Source organism: Xenopus laevis, chromosome 5S (assembly GCF_017654675.1).
Source record: "Xenopus laevis strain J_2021 chromosome 5S, Xenopus_laevis_v10.1, whole genome shotgun sequence".
Taxonomy (NCBI): Eukaryota; Metazoa; Chordata; class Amphibia; order Anura; family Pipidae; genus Xenopus; species Xenopus laevis.
In genome coordinates, this window is record NC_054380.1 from 6670720 (window position 1) to 6695573 (window position 24854).

Sequence of the window (24854 nt, forward strand, 5' to 3'; positions counted from 1 at the left end):
TATGGAGGTTTACTTTGAAAGCAGCAAGTTAAGTTGCAGGTAATACCTAGTCCCTTTGTAAAATGTATAATGAAGCAATAGAATTCTTAATGAATCAGATAAAATTGAGCATAGGACTGGCCAGATATGGGATGACTTTGACGTAGTTGGCCAGCTTAAATATATTGCAATATATGGACAAACAATCCCTGTTTTGTTTAAAGGGTAAGGCATTTTTTAGTAGCAGTATGCACAAAATGTCGCTGTCTTAAATATATTGATAATGGGTTGAGTGCAGAGGACTCTTGTATTTGACTATATGTATTTTGTGGTCACAGCCTCATTGCACCCCCGCCTAATGGTTTTAAAAAATAGTGGTGAGCACAACTTTCCCTTGTTTGTTATATATATATATATATATATATATATATATATATATATATATATATATATATATATATATATATATATATATATATATATATATATATATATATATATATATGTAAATAGAAAATGGCACTGTCTTTTGATTACCCACCTATTATTCTCATTTTTCTGTACTTGTATTTTACTTTTATGTTATTGGGTTTTTTGTTGTTGAAAACAATATAAAATAACTTTTTCCAATTCCATCCTCCCAGTCTCACATTCAGCTCTTCCCAGAGTTGGGAAAAGGGGGAGCAGCCACTCTGTGAAAGAGCCGAAAGCTGAAACTTCCCTGTTGGAAGCTGCTTGGTTTGGCTCCAGGTCAAGTGCACTTAATAGATACTCAGAATTAACCTTTTCCTTCTCTTTGTGTTCCCTCCCACCCAAACACTCCACTAACTCTTACTCCAAATATTCTATTAACCCCTGATCTAACTTTTCCCCTTCCTGCCATTTTAACCCTGATCTGCCATCTCCTCTTCTGGCTATTTTATTACACCCTGATCTGCTTTCCCCCCTGCCATTTTAGTAACCCCTGCTCTTCCTTCTCCATCTCCTGCCATTTTATTAACCCCTGGTTTGCCCTCTGCTACTTAATCCCTGATCTACCTTCCCCCCTTCTGGGTATCTACTGATTTGCCTTCTAGCTATCTTATCAACCCCTAATCTGCTGTTTCCCTTTCCTGTCATTCTATTAACTCCTGATCTGCCTTCTCACCTTTCTACCATTCTGTTAACCCCTGATCTCCATTTGCCCCTACTAGCCATTCTTTTAACTCCTGGTTTGCCTTCTTTCCTTCCAGTTATTTTATTAACATCTGATCTGCCTTTTCCCCTTCCTGAGATTTTCTCTCCTGATGTGCCTTTGTATTTTGTCCCTAGCCAATACCTGGGAAAATTCATTACAGGGGATTTAAAAATATGAAAGATGTGTATCAGTTGGTTCAGCCCAGAGGAAGGGGTGGTTCTGGAATAAAGAATTAGAGTTGCCCAAGTGAGCAAGTTCCCAGGGTGTTCTGCCATAGAGAGTTGACGTTCCTCAGCCCCCAGGGTTGATACAGAGTTGAACAGGAGGAGATTGGCACAGATTTACTCATGGGAATTAAATCCATTTTCTGCCTTTACTACATGTCATTGGAACAGGCTTCACAATCAGATATTATGGGGAGCAGGATCAAATCAGCTGGGTATTAGTTATTATTTACAGAATGGGCAGCAACCTGCTGGTATTGCAGTGGTGTCACAGTTACAGGGCAACTTTATCAGTGAAAATAACTCCCTGTGAACTAAATTAGTACAACAATGGTTAAATGGGGGTGAGGGTCTCTGTGCTATTCAGTCTCATGGTTCCAGGTTGGGAGCGCTCACCCATTGGGGCGGAACTGCTGGAGACTAAGCAGACATGAAGGGTTCTGTCTCTCAGGCAGCAGCAGGGGAAGGAGCCGGACAGGAGACATTTATTATTATTATGGGAACGGAGAATATTTGGGAAAGAGGAAGGTGGGAAGCGCTTGGGAGGTATATGTATATTATAGCTGCTAAATCAATTCTTGGCCGCACTCAGCATTGGCTCAGTCATAAAGGGATTTTTTCCAGACATGAGATCCCTTAGGGTATGTGTGAAAGGCTGAACATGAATTTCAACAAATAATTTTCTGGGCAGAGAAATGATTGCCCTTTCTTGGGTCAGAGCATTGTAATATGAACAGCACAACGTTGGCCCTGGAGGAGCTGATGTATGCAACATTACACAACAACTACAGGCCTGCAGATAGCATGTTGTATGGATCAACCAATAATCTCTCTAAATACCACCCACTTTCAACTGTCTGGGCAGAGTCCATCTGAGGTTCCTCTTTGTCTCTGTACCCCATAACATTCCTTTTGTCTTGGTAGGGTCCATCTGTGTTTACTCAGTATGTATGTACTATTCACCTTTCCCTATGTCTGGGTAGGGTCCATCTGTGGTTCCTCATTCTCTAGGTACCACTCATCTTTTTCTTTGTTTCAGCAGGGTTAATCTGTGGTTCCTTACTCTGTATGTACCCCCACACCTTTTTCCCTGTCTGGGCAGAGTCCATCTGTGGTTCCACATTATGTATGTACCCCTCACCGTCCCTTTGTCTGTGCAGGGTCCATCTGTGGTTCCTCATGATTTATGTATCCCTCACCATCCCTTTGTCTGGGTAAGGTCTGTGGTTTCTCGTTCTGTATGTACCACTCGCCTTTCCCCCTGTCTGGGCAGGGTCCATCTGTGGTTCCCCATTCTCTAGGTACCACTTATCTTTCTCTTTGCCTGGGCAGGGTCCATCTGTGGTTCCTAATTCTGTATGTACCCAGCCGTTTCTTTTGTCTGGGCAAGTTCCATCTGTAGTTCCTCATACCTTCCACTTACCTTTCTCTCTGTCTGGGCTGGGTCCATCTATGGTTTCTCATTTTGTATGTACAACTCACATTTCCCTCTGTCTGGGCAGGTTCCATCTGTGGTTCCTCATTCTCTAGGTACCACTCATCTTTCTCTTTGTCTGAGCAGGGTTCATCTGTGGTTCCTCATTCTGTATGTACCCCCCACCTTTTTCCCTATCTGGGAAGGGTCCATCTGTGGTTCCTCATTATATATGTACCCCTCACCATTCCCTTTGTCTGGGCAGGGTCCATCTGCAGTTCCTTATTCCATATGTACCATTCACCTTTCTTTCTGTCTGGGCAGGGTCCATCTGTGGTTCTTCATTCTGTAATTACCACTCACCTTCCCATCTTTATGGGCAGGGTATATTTGCAAAAACTATCACTCATTCAACCGTGGCTGAACTCATTAGCTGCACAAACTAGATGAACCCTATTCTCTCTGTATAACTGCCAGTGCAAGACCCTGGAAGGGCGGACAAATGAAAGTGATTTAGAAATAGAGGAAATGTTATTTAAGACTCTCTTTCTCAGCTGAGCCTGTGATGAAGAAAAGAGTAAAATTGGGGCAGAGAAAGGGTGAGATGACTGCAATGGGAGCAATATTGGGGAGGATCTGGTCTTAAATAGGTGGGGCGCAGAATAAAAGGTAATTACACATTTACCAGCTAATATATTTATAGATAAGTGTATATATCGCATAAGCACCCTGTAAGTTGATATGGTCTGGGACCTGGGCACTACAACTGATATAGTGTAACACAAAGGCCCTGTGACTCCTCCCACAGAATGGCCCCTTCTCTCTGTTTCTGCCTTATATCCATTGTGTCCAGTGCATCCACTTGGCCCATTTCATGGTTCTGCTCCGGTCTGCAGCCCACTAATTACTCAGTGTCCCATATGGGATGGATCAGAACCCCACCTTATTGTGGGCTGGGGGTTCTTCTTGCCAAAAGCCTTAGCAAGAGTCTGATCTACTCACAAGTATTCTGGCTGAGTGTCCTCATAGGAGGAGAAGATATTGGGTTGGGCCACTGCTTTGAGTAAGCCCCTTTGTTCCTTACTCTTCTCAAACCATGGAGCTAATTCTCAAACGGAGAAGGTCCAACACCAGCCAAGAACATGCATCAAAATGACAGATCTCCCCCTCAGCCTTATATACACAAGCACCAGAGCACGGAAGGGAAAGAATAACACAGTAACTATACATCTGGGCCCCTAAACTACTTATTCCCATCATTATACTGTCCTCTACTGCTCCTCCTCTCCAACTTTCTGCTGCACTTCTCTTCCCTCTCTTATGATCCAAAGTATCCAATCTGATGGTGTTCCATGAGAACCTGGTTATTTACCGCACCTGTTTAGTGACCTCTAATGGTCTAGAACCCACTGGGTAGCCATTCAAGCTACATTGCAGCATCAGTTGGGAGTGTAGGGCATTTGTTGGTACAAATTAGCATGGTTCTGGTATGTACCTCATCTTGTAATTAGACAAGAGGGAGTAAAGCACATATCCCAAGAAAGAGGTTGAGTGGAAGAATGGAGGAGGAATGAAGATTGATGATTATGGGCCCTGTAACTGACAGATTTATTGGGTCACGTTTGTTCCCTGCGTGAGTAAGGGCAGGCACTGCCTAGAGAACAAGGCCCATGTAGTGTGAAACATCTCCCCCACCAAGCAAGGGCTGATCACTCTCCCTGACTGTGTGAGACTAGTTCTACTTTACAGCAGGGCCATGGGGCAGGAGAGCAGCCCTTGCTAGAGTGAATGCTGAATTCCTTTCATGATTCTTAGAGCTTCTACATTTACTCCTTAAGGGAATAAATTGAGAACAGTAATTCACACAGAGCTGCCCTTTCTCACTGGAATTGACCCATTCCTCTCCTGACTGCTGCTGCCAGATCCCCACATTGTCCTCTGCACCAGGAAACATTTCATTGAGGAGCCAGTATCCGCGGGGACTCAGCTTCCCAACTCAAATAATATGCACCCCACTATTATATATTAGAAACTGTAATATTATATGTTATAGCATAAAAGGGTTTCTGTTTTTTCAAAACACATCCGTTAATAGTGCTGCTTCAGCAAAATCCTACACTGAATCCATTTTTTAAAGAGCAAACAGATTTTTTTTTTGAAAAGCAGTTCCATGGTGAAGGAACACCTAAAAACAATACATTTCTTTGTTTAGGAATAATATTTTATATGGTAGAGTGAATTATTTGTAATGTAAATAGTGTTATTTAGAAATAAAAACTACACCATAAAAATATGAGAGACTCCTTTTAAAGGGGAACACAGAGACAAACCCCAAAGGGGACCCCCCTGCAGAAGGAGCCTCTGCTTCACAACACAAAATTGGAATAGTCCTATCATTGGGCCACCATTGATTTCTCTCTACACTTGCCTACCACATTGGTTGCCAACCCAAGGTCAGAGAGGAGGAGCAGTGGAATTCAGTATAATGCTGGAAATAAGTAGTTTAGGGGCCTAGATGTATAGTTACTGTGTTTTTCTTTCCTTTACATGCTCTGCTCCAGCACTGACCCACCACATCCAGACCAACGGGGCACATAATTTATATAGTGAATAAAGTACCCCCTATTGTAAAATATAAGGATATTATAAGTCACCGATAAGTTCCATGACCATATAAAAACACAATATCCTCATATTTTGCAACAAGGGTACTTTATTTATTATAATACACAAGTTTTAGTGAGTCATGTGACAAAAATGACATCACTACTCACCATTTATAACCGATGACATCACTAGTCACCGTTTATAAGAATAGAATTTACAAGACATTCATGGCTTTTGTGTATTATATAGTGAATAAAGTACCCCCTCTTGTAAAATATAAGGATATTGTAAGTTACCTAGGAGTTTCATGACCATATAAAAGTACGAGGCCGAAGGCCGAGTGCTTTTATACGGGTCATGAAACTCCGAGGTAACTTCTAATATCCTCATATTTTACAACTGAGGGTACTTTATTTATTATAATACACAAATTTCAGTCATGACAGAAATGACATCAGAACAAACCGTTTATATAGTGAATAAAGTACCCCTGTTGTAAATTATAAGGATATGATAAGTTACCGAGGAGTTTCATGACCATATAAAAACACGAGGCCGAAGGCTGTTATACAGGTCATGGAACTCCGAGGTGACTTCTAATATCCTCATATTTTACAACTGGGTGTACTTTATTTATTATAATACACAAATTTCATTGAGTCATGTGACAGAAATGACATCAGAACTCACCGTTTATAACTGATGACATCAGAACTCACCGTTTATAACTGATGACATCAGAACTCACCGTTTATAAGGATATAATTTACAAGATATTCATAGCTTTTGTGTATTATAAGGATAGTTGATCTGTTGATCTGTCTTTAGTATGAGGATCTATCATTAACATTTGGTGTCTACCATTAGTATGGGGGTCAATCATTAGCATAGGGGGTCTAGTATAAGCAAGGGGTATTTATCATTAGTAGGGGCATCTATCATTATGGAGGGTCTATCATTTTTGTAAAGGCATCCCTATTTGGCAGTACAATGTGTTTACAGTCATATTTATACAATTATGGGTTCCCCCCTGTAGCCATAAATATATTTTGGCTCAGTTTGCAGTTGCCCCTCTCTGTGCCAAACTTTCATTGGTATTGCTTTACTGGTGCCAATGGCAGGAGATATTTGAGCATCTCAAACAAACTCTTCCGTGAGACTGGCAGGAATAATAAAATGAAAACAGTGATAGGTGGCAGCAAGAACAAAGACACATTGCACCGATACAGAGAAATTGTCAGGATTTGTTGCAGTTTGGAGGATAGAAGGGGCTAAAGGTGGCCAGAGACGTAACAAGTACGATCTTTCTTGGAAAAGATGTTTCCAGGAAAGATCGTTCGTTTCAATACACACGTGTAGAGCTGAATGGTCAGACATACATATAGAAACAATAGAATTCTACCTGTATCCAAGACTTCTACCAATAAAGGTCGGCTCTTTCCCCACCATACATGCACTGAATATCGTACGTAAATTTTTTCGTACAAAATTATCTGTGTGTCTATGGCCACCTTTATAAGGGGCAGGGGGTTGGATATCAGGGGATGGCCTAATAGCAGGTGGAAAGCTGGTAAACAATTAGAGGTAGAGCAGTAAATGGTACTTGCTGATTGGTGGCAAATGCAAGGCACAGTTTTATCTGATATTTTGTTACCCCTTGCCTGATATATACTGAGGAAAGGAGATTTAAGCAACAGCAAAGAAAGAGGTTCATGACAATAATGCCAATAAAGATGTAGAAATCCTTGCCTAAGGGGTTAGGAATGTGGATAAAGATAACTTGATGGGTTTTTAGCTTCTGGAAGTGTCCAAAGCTGTTGATCAAGAGGAATCTTGTTTCTTTTTTTGCCGCTGTATGGAATTTATTTATAATCTGTTGTAGCTGATTTGACTAATACCCCACTGGGGGGACTGCTTTTGTTTTCAGTGGCAGAAAACAGGGTCCTAATAAAATCAGACTTGATTCTCTGCAGTTATCTGAATGCTATGGACAAGCACATTATCTCTACCTGTGGCCCATGAGTTAAAGCAATCTGTACTTTCATATCAATACACAAAGTTTCCCTTAATGTAAAACCTATCGGCATTTTGGCAACTGTTACTTCAGGCCTGGAATGAATTAACCTTAACCCTTCCCATATGTCCTACTCCAAATAACGGCTTGTTAACTCTTCCCCCCATCCCGTGCAGCTGCTGGAGGGGAGGGGTGCTCCTCGTGTGGGGGGATTCTGCACTTGGGATACTTGCAACATGAAATGGACTTGGAAAACTCAAACTTCAAGCACTGAATTGTATTAACCAATTTTACAGTCAAAAAAATCCTTTAGTCAACACTTTATGGATACAAGGAACCCGCAACTCCCCGCACGACTGCAAACTGAAACAGTAACAGCTTTGTGATTTGCACTCTCAACATTTATTTTGTCTGTTAAAAATCTATTTTATTCCTAAAAATGAATTTTCTGTTTTAATAGAAATTGGAAAATTTGGATATTTTCACCAAAAACGAGATATCGTAACAACATCATATATTGTAAGTTAGGTTGAAAAAAAAGACACAAGTCCACCTGTATAAAACCTGCTCAACTGATCCAGAGGAAGGGATTTTTAATTTGCCCTGGGGGGGGGGGGGACTTAGACCAGTCCCCAAGGTCAGACTGGGCTGGTGGAACACCAGGAAAAAATCCAGTGGCCCTTGGCACTTGTGGATAGTGATGGGCGAATTTATTCGCCAGGCGCGAATTCGCGCGATTCGTCGCCAGCAAATAAATTCGCGAAACGCCCACGAAAATTCGCGGCAAAAATTTGCAGGCGTCAAAAAATTATTTACGAAAAAACGGGCGCCGGCGTCGAAAAAACGGGCGCCGGCGCCAAAAACGAGACCCCGGCGCGATTTCGCGAATTTTTCACTGTTTCGCGAATTTCGCGCGAAATTCGCGAATTTATCGGCGAAGCGAAACGGCGCAAATTCGCCCATCACTACTTGTGGACCCTGCTGACTCAGACCTGCTGAAGCCCTGGGTTCTGCCGCCTGATCTCCCCCCAGCCACAAAAACAGAGACCAAGGAGGCGGAGGGGGGTTGCAAGACTGGGTGGACCTCATGGCTGGGGAATAGACAGTAGCCCCAGTGGGCCACGGACCACCCGGTTTCATGCTGCCAGTCCCTGGATTAACTTTTACTAAAGGTGGCCATACACAGACAGATTAAAGATGCCGATATTATTTAGACTGATTCGGCAGTTTATCTGCCATTGTATGGGGCTACCGAAGGGTCTCCCCGATGGATATCAGGCAAAAAATTGGCCAGATATCTATCAGGCAGGTTTGATTTCTCTGGCAATTGAAGACCACATCGGCTAGTTGATACTGTCCTATGACCTGTCGGGGCCCATTCTCTTCGTTGTAATCCGATAGTTCGGCCCTAGGCTTTAACCTAACATCGCCCTGCCGTTGGTGGGTATATCGGGGAAAGATCTGCTAGTTTGTCTAGTATAAGTAATTCTAAAACAACTGGCAGGCCCGGATTTGTGGCGAGTCCTGGGCCTAGGGCGGCAAAGGAGCACAGGGGACTCGAAGCTCCCAAGTGCTCCGGTGCTTAAAATTGCGATTGCTCGTGCATGCTCAGCCGGCGCTAGGACCATGAGGCCTTGGGGCACCGCAACGTGAAATCCAGCCCTGACTAGGGTTAGGGAGGAGTACAGAGCACTAGGGTTAGGGAGAAGTACAGAGCACTATAGTTAGGGAGAAGTACAGAGCACTAGGGTTAGGGAGGAGTACAGAGCACTAGGGTTAGGGAGGAGTACAGAGCACTATAGTTAGGGAGAAGTACAGAGCACTAGGGTTAGGGAGGAGTACAGAGCACTATAGTTAGGGAGAAGTACAGAGCACTAGGATTAGGGAGAAGTACAGAGCACTATAGTTAGGGAGAAGTACAGAGCACTATAGTTAGGGAGAAGTACAGAGCACTATAGTTAGGGAGAAGTACAGAGCACTAGGATTAGGGAGAAGTACAGAGCACTATAGTTAGGGAGAAGTACAGAGCACTAGGATTAGGGAGAAGTACAGAGCACTAGGATTAGGGAGGAGTACAGAGCACTAGGATTAGGGAGAAGTACAGAGCACTAGGATTAGGGAGAAGTACAGAGCACTAGGATTAGGGAGGAGTACAGAGCACTAGGGTTAGGGAGGAGTACAGAGCACTAGGGTTAGGGAGGAGTACAGAGCACTAGGATTAGGGAGAAGTACGGAGCACTATAGTTAGGGAGAAGTACAGAGCACTATAGTTAGGGAGAAGTACAGAACACTAGGGTTAGGGAGAAGTACAGAACACTAGGATTAGGGAGGAGTACAGAGCACTAGGATTAGGGAGGAGTACAGAGCACTAGGATTAGGGAGGAGTGCAGAGCACTAGGATTAGGGAGGAATACAGAGCACTAGGATTAGGGAGGAGTTCTTGGCCATGTACATAATTAGGGAAGGGGGGGGGGACAAAGGAACAAAAGGATTTCCCACTATATAACTTTCCTCTTTTCAGACAACTTCCATTACCCCTCACTCACCTGGTCTGAGGTGTCGAAGGAAGTCTAGCGTAAAAGGTAGCGTTCGGAACAATGCGCACGTTAGTGAATTTGCGTAGTTACGTCCGTTGCGCAAATTCGCCAGGCGTAAGGGTGTGAAGTAACACTAGCGAAGTTACGACAGCGTCCATTAGTGAAGTAACGAAAATGCCCAACGCTGGCGAATTCACGCTAGCGTTAGGTGCTTCGGCGCTTAGTGAATTTGCCCCGAAGGGAGGGAAGAAACCAGGAATTTGGCACTGCTTTTCTATATTCCCTATAAACCATAATAAAACCAATATATCCATGTACTCCCTGTTTGATATGCCATTTAATACGCTCTTGCAAGCCGTACTGAGTGTAGGATATGATATACTGGTACCACCTAGAACTGAGTGTAGGATATGATATACTGGTACCACCTAGAACTGAGTGTAGGATATGATATACTGGTACCACCTAGAACTGAGTGTAGGATATGATATACTGGTACCACCTAGAACTGAGTGTAGGATATGATATACTGGTACCACCTAGAACTGAGTGTAGGATATGATATACTGGTACCACCTAGAACTGAGTGTAGGATATGATATACTGGTACCACCTAGAACTGAGTGTAGGATATGATATACTGGTACCACCTAGAACTGAGTGCAGGATATGATATACTGGTACCACCTAGAACTGAGTGTAGGATATGATATACTGGTACCACCTAGAACTGAGTGCAGGATATGATATACTGGTACCACCTAGAACTGAGTGCAGGATATGATATACTCGTACCACCTAGAACTGAGTGCAGGATATGATATACTGGTACCACATAGTACTGAGTGCAGGATATGATATACTCGTACCACCTAGAACTGAGTGCAGGATATGATATACTGGTACCACCTAGAACTGAGTGCAGGATATGATATACTCGTACCACCTAGAACTGAGTGCAGGATATGATATACTCGTACCACCTAGAACTGAGTGCAGGATATGATATACTGGTACCACCTAGAACTGAGTGTAGGATATGATATACTGGTACCACCTAGAACTGAGTGCAGGATATGATATACTGGTACCACCTAGTACTGAGTGCAGGATATGATATACTCGTACCACCTAGTACTGAGTGCAGGATATGATATACTCGTACCACCTAGTACTGAGTGCAGGATATGATATACTGGTACCAGCTAGTACTGAGTGCAGGATATGATATACTATAACCAACTAGTACTGAGTGCAGTTAATGATATAATGACACCCTCTCATACAGAACACAGATACAATATACTGATAACCCTTAGTACTGAGTCTGAGTGTAGGATATGATAAGGTGAAACCCCCTAGTATGTACACCCCCCCCCCTCCCGTGTCAGTGGCACCCCCCAGCCTCAGGCACTGAACATATAAAGAAGATACCAATGTGGGTAAATGTCCCTGTGAGTAGGGAAAGGAGTATAAATTAATTGTGTGTATCTTTCTCCCCCCATCACAACCTTGACAATTTTCCTTTCCTCAATTGACCCAGGTGTGAACATAAAACACAGGCAGTTCTCCTAAATACCCTTCAATCCCCTACACCTGCCAGATGGCTCACGGCAATGACCTGTAGTTACCTTGTGAGACTGCCGCTGCCTAACTCAGTGTGGGGCAACAGTGCCCCCTGCAGGTCAGTGCTGTATATGAACTGAGACCCTGAGAACTCACAAGCTTTCAGGGTTAACCCTTCCATCACCCATTTCTTATTTACACAGAGTGCTTTTTAGATCTGTCCCCCCGCCCCATACACAAAGGGTAAATATAGTCCCAAAATGAAGGATTAGGAAACTTCCCACAAAGCAAATCAAGTGATTTCACCCTAAAACAAACATCAACTTCCAGCTGTGAGGCCCGTTCTATTATTTAGGAAAGGATCGGATTTCCCTCCCTGGCGGCTCGTAGCCTTGTACTAATGGCTCCTTTTCCTATTGCTGTTTATTAACACGTTGTACCCAAATGCTTTTATCCCTCAGCTGACCAATAAACTACGAGGAACCTCACAAATATAGAGTATCACATAAACCAGAAGATGTGACTCTGTAAACACATGGAATCAAGCTGCTGTGTAGCCATGGGGGCAGCCATTCAAGCACAGGATACACAGTAGATAACAGATAATTACTACTATAGTTTATATAAACAAGCTGCTGTGTAGCCATGGGGGCAGCCATTTAAGCACAGGATACACAGTAGATAACAGATAAGTACTACTATAGTTTATATAAACAAGCTGCTGTGTAGCCATGGGGGCAGCCATTTAAGCACCGGATACACAGTAGATAACAGATAAGTACTACTATAGTTTATATAAACAAGCTGCTGTGTAGCCATGGGGGCAGCCATTCAAGAACAGGATACACAGTAGATAACAGATAAGTACTACTATAGTTTATATAAACAAGCTGCTGTGTAGCTATGGGGGCAGCCATTCAAGCACAGGATACACAGTAGATAACAGATAAGTACTACTATAGTTTATATAAACAAGCTGCTGTGTAGCCATGGGGGCAGCCATTCAAGCACATGATACACAGTAGATAACAGATAAGTACTACTATAGTTTATATAAACAAGCTGCTGTGTAGCCATGGGGGCAGCCATTCAAGCAGTACACAGTAGATAACAGATAAGTACTTCTATAGTTTATATAAACAAGCTGCTGTGCAGCCATGGGGGCAGCCATTTAAGCACAGGATACACAGTAGATAACAGATAAGTACTACTATAGTTTATATAAACAAGCTGCTGTGTAGCCATGGGGGCAGCCATTTAAGCACCGGATACACAGTAGATAACAGATAAGTACTACTATAGTTTATATAAACAAGCTGCTGTGTAGCTATGGGGGCAGCCATTCAAGAACAGGATACACAGTAGATAACAGATAAGTACTACTATAGTTTATATAAACAAGCTGCTGTGTAGCTATGGGGGCAGCCATTCAAGCACAGTATACACAGTAGATAACAGATAAGTACTACTATAGTTTATATAAACAAGCTGCTGTGTAGCCATGGGGGCAGCCATTCAAGCACATGATACACAGTAGATAACAGATAAGTACTACTATAGTTTATATAAACAAGCTGCTGTGTAGCCATGGGGGCAGCCATTCAAGCAGTACACAGTAGATAACAGATAAGTACTACTATAGTTTATATAAACAAGCTGCTGTGTAGCCATGGGGGTGGCTGGGGGTGGCCATTCAAGCACAGGATACACAGTAGATAACAGATAAGTACTACTATAGTTTATATAAACAAGCTGCTGTGTAGCTATGGGGGCAGCCATTCAAGCACAGTACACACAGTAGATATAAGATAAGTACTACTATAGTTTATATAAACAAGCTGCTGTGTAGCCATGGGGGCAGCCATTCAAGCACAGGATACACAGCAGATAACAGATAAGTACTACTATAGTTTATATAAACAAGCTGCTGTGGGGGCAGCCATTCAAGCACAGGATACACAGTAGATAACAGATAAGTACTACTATAGTTTATATAAACAAGCTGCTGTGTAGCCATGGGGGCAGCCATTCAAGCACAGGATACACAGTAGATAACAGATAAGTACTACTATAGTTTATATAAACAAGCTGCTGTGTAGCCATGGGGACAGCCATTCAAGCACAGGATACACAGTAGATAACAGATAAGTACTACTATAGTTTATATAAACAAGCTGCTGTGTAGCCATGGGGGCAGCCATTCAAGCACATGATACACAGTAGATAACAGATAAGTACTACTATAGTTTATATAAACAAGCTGCTGTGTAGCCATGGGGGCAGCCATTCAAGCACATGATACACAGTAGATAACAGATAAGTACTACTATAGTTTATATAAACAAGCTGCTGTGTAGCCATGGGGGCAGCCATTCAAGCAGTACACAGTAGATAACAGATAAGTACTACTATAGTTTATATAAACAAGCTGCTGTGGGGGCAGCCATTCAAGCACAGGATACACAGTAGATAACATAAGTTGTTAAGAATCCATAAATTCTAAAGAATCCCATTGTATGCTACAGGGTTTATCTGTTATCTGCTGTGTATCTTATGCCTTTTCTCAGTTTTCTTTGAATGGCTGCCCCCATGGCTACACAGCAGCTTGTTATGACATTGTGACTTCAGGTCAGTAATAAATCAGAGTCTCCTGTTAGATACAAATACTTGTAAAATGATTGAGTAGGAAGTTTTGCAGGAAAGAGGCTTTGTGGCACCTTTATTGGTTGAGTTTTTCAAACTTTTTTTTAAGACCTGCTGTATAATATGGGTGTGAGTGTGTGAGTGTGCTTGTGCGTGTGAGTGTGTGTGTGAGTGTGCGTGTGAGTGTGTGTGTGTGAGTGTGTGTGTGTAGACAGAGCTACTACCCTGGACCCCAGATATAGGGGTCTCCCTTGGTGGAACTGTAGCAAGAAGAGACATGTAGGATACCTACCACACACTGTTGGACAAGATAGAGATGCTAGGACGACAATAGGATGAGATGGAGACAGTAGGGCAAGACTGAGGCAGGAGAGCAATATAGCGAAAGTAGGATTAGATAAAGACAACAGGACAAGATGGAGACAGTAGAACAAAATAGAGACTGTTGGGCAAGATGGAGACAACCCTCTTAGATGGTTGTCACCGCATTCATGCTGTTCTGTGATCAACAGCACTGCAGATACTTGCTGGGTCCTTATGGTGCCCAAAATTATACATTTTGCAGATGGTTCCCCTTTAAGCTGGTGGCTTGTTCTGATGTCTGGTGCTGGGCCGACTCAGTCTGTGAAAGCGCCATAAGGACTTAGAAGATCATTCCGTGCTGGACCTAGAAGCTCTTTATCCGAGGAAAGTGATGTCTTGGAACCGACCCACATACTTTCATCTCCGTAGTCTTAACTGCAAATACATCTCTTTGGAAGGTTCCTCTGGCACAAGAACACAGGGACAGATCATTCTCTTACTGGTATCAACACTATTCCTTTTAATAACATGGCTAGACCACCCAAGGTTAAACATTTCCATGTGCATCTACGACACCCAATCCCCCCTCTGCCCCCACTTGCAGGAATGTTAAGTAACTATACAGCCTAATAAAGGAACATCTGCATCTACCTGGTATTGCCCTGTACCACTATCTGTATTTCACAGCCACCCATGCCAAGCAGCCTAACATACCCTCACACGAGCCCATCACTCTCTGGTGGAATAAACCATCAAGGGGTTCAGCAGGCTCAAAGGGCAAAAGAATGTCCTTTGAAGGAGGGAGATCTCTCTCACACAGACTGAAATGACTGGGTCATTAGAAACTTAGGGTCCCAATGCAACTTTAGATCATAAATGAACTAAGACAAAGGACAGAGGAAGTCAGTGCAGTGAAAATACAGTATTTTATGAAATCATGGACATCAGCACAGCTCCCCATCTGGCAGCTCCTGAAATGATTCACATATGCCCCAGTGGTTCCATCTGCCCCTGTAATTGGTCAGCACAGCTCCCTGACACTTCTTGTAATGGTTCAGCCCAGTTTCTCTCTATCAGCCCCTGTAATTGAGAAGCACAGCTCTGTTCTGACTCCACTTGAAATGGTTCATCCCAGATTCTTGCAATCTGTCCCTATAATTGGTCAGCACAGTTTCATATCTAGCATGGATCAACCTATAATGGATCAACCTATCTTTCCCCCTAATAGCACCTGTACAAGATCTGCACACCTTTTTTTAGCCAGCAGCCCCTAAAATAGATCAGCACAGCTACTCTCCATCAGCCCCTCTAAAGGAGAACTAAAGCCTAACTAAAGAAATTATTATGCTTCTGTTCCAGCCCAGGGCAACCACATCCCTTTAGCAGTAAAGATCTGTGTCTCCAAAGATGCCCCAGTAGCTCCCCATCTTCTTTTCTGCTGATTCACTTCACATGCTCTGTGCTGCTGTCACTTACTGAGCTTAGGGACCCACTCACAATATACAGTACACATAGAATAGAAATGTCACAATATAAGGCTGATTAGTAATTAATACACATAATTACTACATGGCAGCATAGAAACCAGTGCAATTAGCTTCAGAATTATATAATCAGCAAACCTGAAGCTCATTTTCTGCTGGATAATTAGTGACGAGCCCTAAGCTTAGCTTCTCAACAGTTGCTCAGAGCCCACTGAGCATGTGAGTGTCACAGACACTTTCCAAGATGGTGACCCCCTGTGACAAGTTTGAAGTCCTGGATCATTGCTGCTATTGACAAGCTGAAACTTTAGGCTGGTACAATAAATTAATTATATAAATTATGGCATTTTTAGCCCTATTAATTTTTAGGGTTTATTTTTCTTTTGATGGTGGTAGGTAATGGGGCTGCTATTCTGTAAATGTGTTGGATTATGGCAAACAATAGGGTAAATCCTCTCTCCTTGTGTGCCACTCTCTTGTCTTACTGTGTACCACTCTCCTTGTGCCACTCTCTATAATGGCAACAGCGCACACACACAACATTGAGTGGCGGGTAACGGTTGTACAAGGAGGGACCCAAATAAGCCTCCACAACATGGAGTGAGAGTGGGCGTGTTCTGTGCACAGTCCTGATTTTGACAGCTCAGCCCACAGTCCAGGATTTTTATTAAAAAGTCCAGCGTTTCTCTTTGATCTCCTGCACTGACACCAGAAAAAGATACAAAGTTCCTGAAACAATTAAAATAAGAGGCTTTTTGGCAGAGAGCCCAGAACACTCAGCACCTGCACTTAGATATATGTGTAACAATTTAAGATAAGTAAAGATTATATTGTAAGCTTTTAAAATAAGCAAGTCTCTTGGGAGAACTAGCAGTTTAATGGACATGGTAATTAGGGGGGGGTGGCCATAAAATGGGCGTGGTCAAAATTCCATCCAAGTCCTGCAAAAATTGTGTGGATGTCGCAACAAACTCGCAGCTAAACCTTCAGGTCCCGTGGGTGTCAGATTGGGCCTCACATCATTAGAGGCACCAATAGAGAAGTAGAATATATAGCAGGAAGGTCAGGTTGATTGATTGCCCTTCACCAGTGACAGCAGGAGGGCACAGGATAAACATCTGGGATCCCCGATTTGTGTCATTTTCCCCTGCCTTTTCACTTGGGGGCCCTGCATTGCCTATAGCCAGGGTTGCCAGGTTGGCAGTTTTCCAGCCATATTGGACTACTAATTTAATGCCCAGGCAGGTTTTGAAAGTACAAACTAGCCAAGGTACGGTTTTGGGCTACTTTTTGGGCCTTTAGCTAGTTTATACTTTGTAAATGAGCCTGAGTTTTTTCTTGCCCTAATGTGCCAAGCCTGTGTCTCCCAATGCATGTTGGGTAATGTAGTATTTGTTTAACAATTTGCCGACTGTCAAGTTTAATGTAAGACTACAATACCCAGCATGCAATGGGACTGACTTGTGTAGAAGTCAAGAGTTACCAAATTTTGGGCTCTGTACCCCAGTCTCCTCTCCCTCTTAAGCATTCTCGCATTTTCCCGTGACTTTACTCAATTTCAGACAATTTTGGGGCAAAACTCTACCAGCCACCAAAATGTCTATAGGTTGAGCTGTTTTACCAATATTTATTGAATTATATATGTATTAGGCCTTATGGGGCCCCTATACCTCCTGGGCCCCCCTCTGTAGTTACGTCCCTCGTGATGGGAAAATCCGTCCCATTTTACTTCATGGAAAAATTAGCAAACAGTGAAAATTTAAAAAAAGCATTTTTTAGCATATATATATATTTATTTTTTTCACTGCACATATTGTGCTATTGTCGGGGCTACTTTTGAGGTGCCTCTTGGCTGGTATTGCAGCTGACTTTGAAAATTAGACCTGGCAACCCTGCCTATCGCAGTGAAGCAGATGACTGGTACAAAAAAGGCCTGCTCATGCTCACAGAGCTTACAGTCTAAGGTTGATCAAGTGTCAGACTCAGGTTCATCTGAGGTTGCAGACAAGCGTGTGAATGGCCAATAGTACAGCGCTCCCCACTCTGGCTGAAACCAATCACATAGTCAGGATAGGGCGTGACCCATTTCTCACTGACCAATCCTGGCTTTCCCAGAATAAAGATGACGATAGTTGGAGGCACGCACTACGTAAAGCAGGACGGCTGAGAGGTTCCCTGGAGAAAGATGGCTGCTTTGGGGTTTTTGCCTTCAGTTTCCGCCCCAGAATTCAGTGACGCCTCCTGCTTAGGCTACGCCTTCGGGACTGGGGGATTGTGGGAAAAACTAGAAGTTGTTGCGGGTTCCTGGGAGCCCTGTGAGGGGAGAGGCCGCGATGCACTGAGAGGATCCGGGGCAGGAATATGGGGCCGATTGTGCTCTCTGCGCTCATCCTGCTGGTCGGTGGGTACCCGGGATAGGGCAGATATAATGTCACCCTGTGTGTGGGGAGATTCTGTTTGTATTTGGGCATTTGTGTGCGAGGAACAGAATCTCTGTATTGTAGTAATTGTACAGGAGGGACAATATCACTGTATTGGGGTCCTGCCAGGCAGCTGATCTTCTATACACAATTGTATTCGGTGCTGGAATATTGAGTCACCAAACCTTCCCATTCATAAAGGATGTGTATCCTGTGCTTGAATGGCTGCCCCCATGACTACACAGCAGCTTGTTTATATAAACTATAGTAGTACTTATCTGTTATCTACTCTGTATCCTGTGCTTGAATGGCTGCCCCCATGGCTACACAGCAGCTTGTTTATATGAACTATATTAGTGTTTCTGAAGCAGAAACGGCAGATTTACCAGTGTGTCTAATTAAAAATAATGTAAATCTTAAATCTGATAGGATTGTTTTGCCTCCAGTAATTAATATTATATCTTAGTTGTGATCAAGTAAAATGTCCTGTTTTTTTATTACAGAGAAAAAGACAATAATTTTTAGAAAGAAAATGTAATTTAATTATATTTGACTCTGGAGAGACTGCCTTCCTTTACAGTAATTCTGAAGATTCTGGATAAAGGGTTTCTGCAGAATGGATCCCACACCTAGCCAATATATATGTGTCCGTAAAGGTGGCCATAAACACGCAGATAATGTCGTAAGAAACTCATTTTCCATACGATATTCAGTGTGTGTATGGTGGAAAAAGAGCCGACCGATATTGGCAGAAGACTTGGATATCGGTCGGCTCGTCGGTTGGGCTGGATGGAAAATTTTGATTGGACGCCTTTGAATGAACCCATTCTATTGAATTCTATTGTTTCTATATGTATATCTGACCATTCAGCTCTACACGTGTGTATTGAAACGCACGATCTTTCTTGGAAACATCTTTTTCAGGAAAGATCGTAATTGTTGCGTCTATGGCCACCATTAATTTGCCTGTATGTTCTGCTGTATGTTCTGCTGGATTGAGTGACTAGGATTCCAGTGCATTGCAGCTTGAATGGCAGAATTAGTCAACAGAGGGTCTATACACCCCCCTTCCCGGGGACAAACCAAAGCATCTCAAGTGTTACTTCACAGCTTGTCTTAGGGTAAGGGCACCTGCTAAGATTCAGGGGGAATTAGTCACCCATCTACATCGCCTCTTCTTCTGGCGACTAACCTCCCCGAAAAGCCTTCCCGCCGACTAGAATCGAAATCGCTGGCAGGATGCCACTCGTTTTCCGAAGTTGTCCGAATTTTTCTCGTGAGGCAACTTGGGGCGAAGCACTTTGAGTGGCATCCGTCTAGTGATTTAGATTATAGCCAGCGGGAAGGCTTTTCAGGGAGATAAATTGCCCGATAGAAGAGATGTAGCTGGGCGACTAAATCTCCCCGAATCTTCGTGTGTGCCCTTACCCTTATATTGATGGGGTTCCCTTATTTGTAATGCCCTGTGTTATTTACTAGTGTTGCCCAGGGGCAGGGGGAGGCGTTACCCAGGGAAAGGGAAGGTGGTCTTTGGAAAGGTGAAACTGTAACGGGGTGGCAGGAAGGATCTGGGTTGCAGGATGGAATGGCAGGAGGTTGGTTGCAAAGAGATGAAATTTGGGCTATGGGATTGGATAGATATGGAGTCAGGAAAGGGAAGGAGAGTGAGACAAGTGATTGGATGACAAGTAGGGTTGCCACCCTGCCGGTATTTTACCGTCCTAGCCGGTAAAACACCTTATAGAAAAAAAAATAAAAAAATATTAGAAAAACAGTCACACAGAAAATAGAAAGTCGTTGGAAAAAGTCATTATTTCTGGTGATCTATCTGAAAACAACTAGTCTGAACCACCCCTTTAAGTTATATTTAATAACTTATAGAATGGCCAATTCTAAGTAACTTTTCAATTGGTCTTCATTATTTTTATATATATATAAGTCTATTATTCAAATCAGTGCATGGTTGTTAGGGTAATTTGGACCTTAGCAACTAGATGGCTGAAATTGCAAACTGGAGAGCGGCCGAATTAAAAGCTAAATAACTCCCACAAATAATAAAAAATGAAAACCAATTGCAAATTGGCTCAGAATATCACACTCTACATCCTACTAACAGTTAATTTAAAGATGCAGGGCGCAGGGTTGGAGGCAGAGAGCTAGTAGGTAGGTCGGGGTGCAGTATTTTAAGCAGAGGGGTCAGGAGTTGGGCAGGGGATTGAAGGATTGGAGAGGTAGTAGGTGAACTGAGGTACCAGGTGGAGGTTTTGGCCATGTGGGGGGTACTTAGGGTTGTTTTGGGGAGGTGGAATGTAAGAACCTTATGATGGGGGATAGGGGCTTGGCTGGCTAGACAATACAGACACTGGTTGCCTTTATTATGCAGATTCTTCCTTTCTCCAGCAGGCTCATAGCCACAGGGCTCTGGGGAATCTGGTTACCTTCAGACTCATGCACTTCCCCCAGCTCTCTCCCTTTACTCCCGCACTCCTATCTCATGCTGGTATCATATGGTGCAACTTATTGGGAACACTAGGCATCTTGGGAACAAACTTGTTGTGAGTACTATAATAAAGCACACGGCCGCTCTAGTCAATGTTCTTCTTACTGCAAGTTGGGAATTATTTCTTATGTACAAGGGCCTGTGTCTGTATCTCTGTCCCTATCTGTCTGTGTGAGTGTTCCATCACTGTCTGTGGGTATATATGAGTGTTTGCTCTCTCCGGCATGTGCGTATGGATATATATCAGTGCTTACTCAACTAGTCCTGGTTATATGGCCCACATAAGTAACTCGTTACTAAAGCTCTGTTGGTCAGTATATAAGCTGAATGCGGAGCCTTGGTTACTGACTGCAAGCCCTGTGGGTCAGTATAGAAGTTGAATGCAGTCCCTGGTTACTGAGTGTTAGCTGTGTGGTTCAGTATAGAAGCTGAATGCAGGCTCTTGGTTACTGAGTACGAGCTCTGTGGGTTAGCATAGAAGCTGAATGCTGTCCTTTGGTTACTGAGTGTGAGCTCTGTTGGTGAGTATTTAAGCTGAATGCAGTCCCTTGGTTACTAAAGGTAAACTCTAGAGAAAGAAGGGAGGATTGTGGAGATGGTGCAGAGGATGTAGGGAGAAGGAAGTTGGTGGAGCAGGGCAAGGAGGGATTGGGAAGAGAAAGTACAGGAAGGAGCTCTGCCCTCCCTTGTTTTGCCACTTACATCTATGTATAAAAAAATAATTTCTATTAGCCTAAAGAGAAGACATTTCCAGTTACAAATATGAAACCTTTTCCTATTAATGTTCTGAGGGGTGAGGAACGTAATTTAATAGTGGACGTTGCTGTGTGACAACAAAAAGGGAGAGACTCCTACACACAAGTTGTGGATGTAAATGCTGTTTGCTTAGGGCTCTCTTCCCACCCACCTGGAGTTTGAGGGGCCCAACAGGGGCTGGCTCCCAATTCTGCACAAGCACTGGACAGGTATGAAGAACATTACAGGGCCATGACAGGTGTGAGAAAGGGGTGGGACAAAAGGCTGAGAGTTTGTTTTGGTTTTTTAGAAACCTCTATCTTCCTGCTGCTCTATCCTCTGCTTCCACTGCAGGGGTTCTCTCTTTTACCCCTTCCCCTACCCTCCCCTCTCTCAGGGTTCTCAATAGGATTATTGCTGCAAAAAAAATATGGACCCTTCAATCCTATGGATATGTACCGATGGGAAGCTTGGTACATTGAATACTGTGGAGCAACCACTGGGTTCCCTTCATGGACTGCGCTGAGCTGTACTATTCCTTTTCTAGGACTGCCTCTCAGCTATACTATTCCCTTCTGAAACGGTCTCTGAGCTGTACTATTTCCTTCTGGGACTGCGCTGAGCTGTACTATTCCCTTCTGAAACTGTCTCTGAGCTTTACTATTCCCTTCTGGGACTGCCGCTCAGCTGTACCATCCCTTCTGGGACTGTCTCTGAACTGTACTATTCCCTTCTGGGACTGCGCTGTGCTGTACTATTCCCTTCTGGGACTGTCTCTGAGCTGTACTATTCCCTTCTGGGACTGCCGCTCAGCTGTACCATTCCCTTCTGGGTCTGCCACTGAGCTGTACTATTCCCTTCTGGGAATGCCACTGAGCTGTACTACACACAATTCAGTGCTCTCTTCAGGGGGGCAGTGGGTTCATATGACTGGAGAGCAGTGACCATGGGGTGTATAGGAGCAGATGTATCATTGCACCGACTGTCTTGTGCCTTCCTCTTAGCCCTGGGGAGAGTTGTATGGCAGTGCCCTCACTTTATATATCAGTAAAGCATCTTCCCTACATGGTTATCTTAATAGAAGCAACCTCCCGGCATAGAATTCACCCCCATATTCTCTCCACTTCTTAATTTCCATTGTAGGTTCAGGCCCTACTGTATCTGTGTTGGCTTCTATTACTGTTAGACTGTTAGCTCTGTGGTGCAGTTTATCTGTATTTTGCTGAGGTGTAACATTATTATTATTATGGTGGCCCAATTTGTATCTGGGTAAGTTCAGGCCATTATTGGTGCTTGTGCACTGAGCTGCTGCTCATCACTGATCAGTGGAGCCTTCTCCTACACGTGGCCTCAGAAAATGACCCCCCGGGCCGCTGTCCTTGTGGGTAACTTACAGTGCATTTCTAATTCCCCAGGTGATGCGAATGCCGGACCGAGGGAATTAAAGTTAAGAGAGTGGGTAAAGTTGTGTGTGAGGTATTGAGTCAGTGTACAGGGGATACTGGAGGCTATATCCTTGTGCTTCTACTTACCTTATACTTACTGCAGCTTTAATCCCTCCCTCCCTTCCTCTGCCCCGCCCATTTCCCCTTTCATCTAAAGAGAGAGCTTCCTGTTCTGCTTTAATGGCTGCAATCTGCCCAGCGTTTTACTGTCCTGCACAGCCGCCCTTCTTTATTAATCTTACTGCCCCTGGGGCAACTGGACTGAGAGTTTGCTCTCTTTTGTACCATTAATGAAAGGAAATTTCTTAAACAGTTGCCTGCAGCCACTGTGGCCCAAGGGCTTATTGGGTCTTCATCTTGTACAATGCTCTGCTCTCCTGGCTCAGTACTAAAGGAAAATCCCCCAGTATAGGAGGCCCAGGGGCCGTATCTCTGGTCTTGCTCTCCTGGCTCAATACTAAAGGAAAGTCCCCCAGTATAGGAGGCCCAGGGGCCGTATCTCGTGTTTTGCTCTCCTGGCTCAGTACTAAAGGAGGTTCCCTCTGTACAAGGGGCTGGGAGTCGGTGGGAGAGCAGACAAGCCTGTACCGTTGTTCATATGGGAGGGTTACTAGGCAGCAGCACACTACCATGCAAGGAGGAAGGGCTGGGCCGGTAGGACCAGTAATGGGATCAGTTACCTGTAAGTAAATAAAAGGTATAAATAGAGCACCGATTCACTGCATCTGGCCCCATGAGAGGGGAGCGGGGCCCATTTATTGGGTTATAATGGGAGCTACTGACCCCTCTTTTTGCTGCTAAACTAGAGAAATGCTGCACTTTAATCCCACAATTGCCATATAATGAGATTTAAATTGGCAGTGACCTCTCATGGCAAATCAACGTGTTGTGGCCTCTATGGGTTTCCTTGTTATTTGTCTGAGCCTTTCTTACTGACATTGCTGTATAGGAAGACATGCTGGGAATTAACTCGTGCTTTCTTTTTCCGTATTTTGTGTTGTCTTGGCTTGCCTGCGTCCATGTTACTGTATATAACCATTGGCAGATTCTGGCTCCTGACCTACTGAGTTTGGACAATATGTGACATCACTGGCCTTATTCTGGCTCCTTACCTACTGGGTTTGGGCAATGTGTGACATCACTGGCCTGATTCTGGCTCCTGACCTACTGGGTTTGGGCAATGTGTGACATCATTGGCCAGATTCTGGCTCCTGACCTACTGGGCTTGGGCAATGTGTGACATCATTGGCCAGATTCTGGCTCCTGACCTACTGGGTTTGGGCAATGTGTGACATCATTGGCCAGATTCTGGCTCCTGACCTACTGGGCTTGGGCAATGTGTGACATCATTGGCCAGATTCTGGCTCCTGACCTACTGGGTTTGGGCAATGTGTGACATCATTGGCCAGATTCTGGCTCCTGACCTACTGGGTTTGGGCAATGTGTGACATCATTGGCCAGATTCTGGCTCCTGACCTACTGGGCTTGGGCAATGTGTGACATCACTGGCCTGATTCTGGCTCCTGTCCTACTGAGTTTGGGCAATGTGTGACATCATTGGCCAGATTCTGGCTCCAAGTTGGTGCTTGGCCTATGGCTTCTAGTCTTCTGCCGTCCTTTATAGTTTACTTGTAGTGAATGGGATAACTACTGCTCACCTAGTGACCGCCTTGTCTTTTGGGAGACGAGATTATGTGCTGCTGTGTGGTTTGAGGGATTGAAGGAGTTAATACTACTTGGTGGCATTTCTAGAGCAGCCGGTGGGAGGTACTAATTATTTGAGTAGAGAAGGGGCCTCTTTCTTTT

General features: G+C 43.8%; 1 protein-coding gene across 1 annotated transcript in view; it reads left to right on the plus strand.

Annotated features, from left to right (window-relative positions):
* The first annotated feature begins 18278 nt into the window (after positions 1 to 18278).
* ptk7.S (protein tyrosine kinase 7 (inactive) S homeolog) overlaps positions 18279 to 24854 on the plus strand; it is a 33962-nt gene continuing 27386 nt past the window's right edge. Inside the window, 1 exon segment of the mRNA NM_001099913.1 lies at positions 18279 to 18349. Within this exon segment, the coding sequence (NP_001093383.1) occupies positions 18310 to 18349 (40 nt within the window). The 5' untranslated portion in view covers positions 18279 to 18309.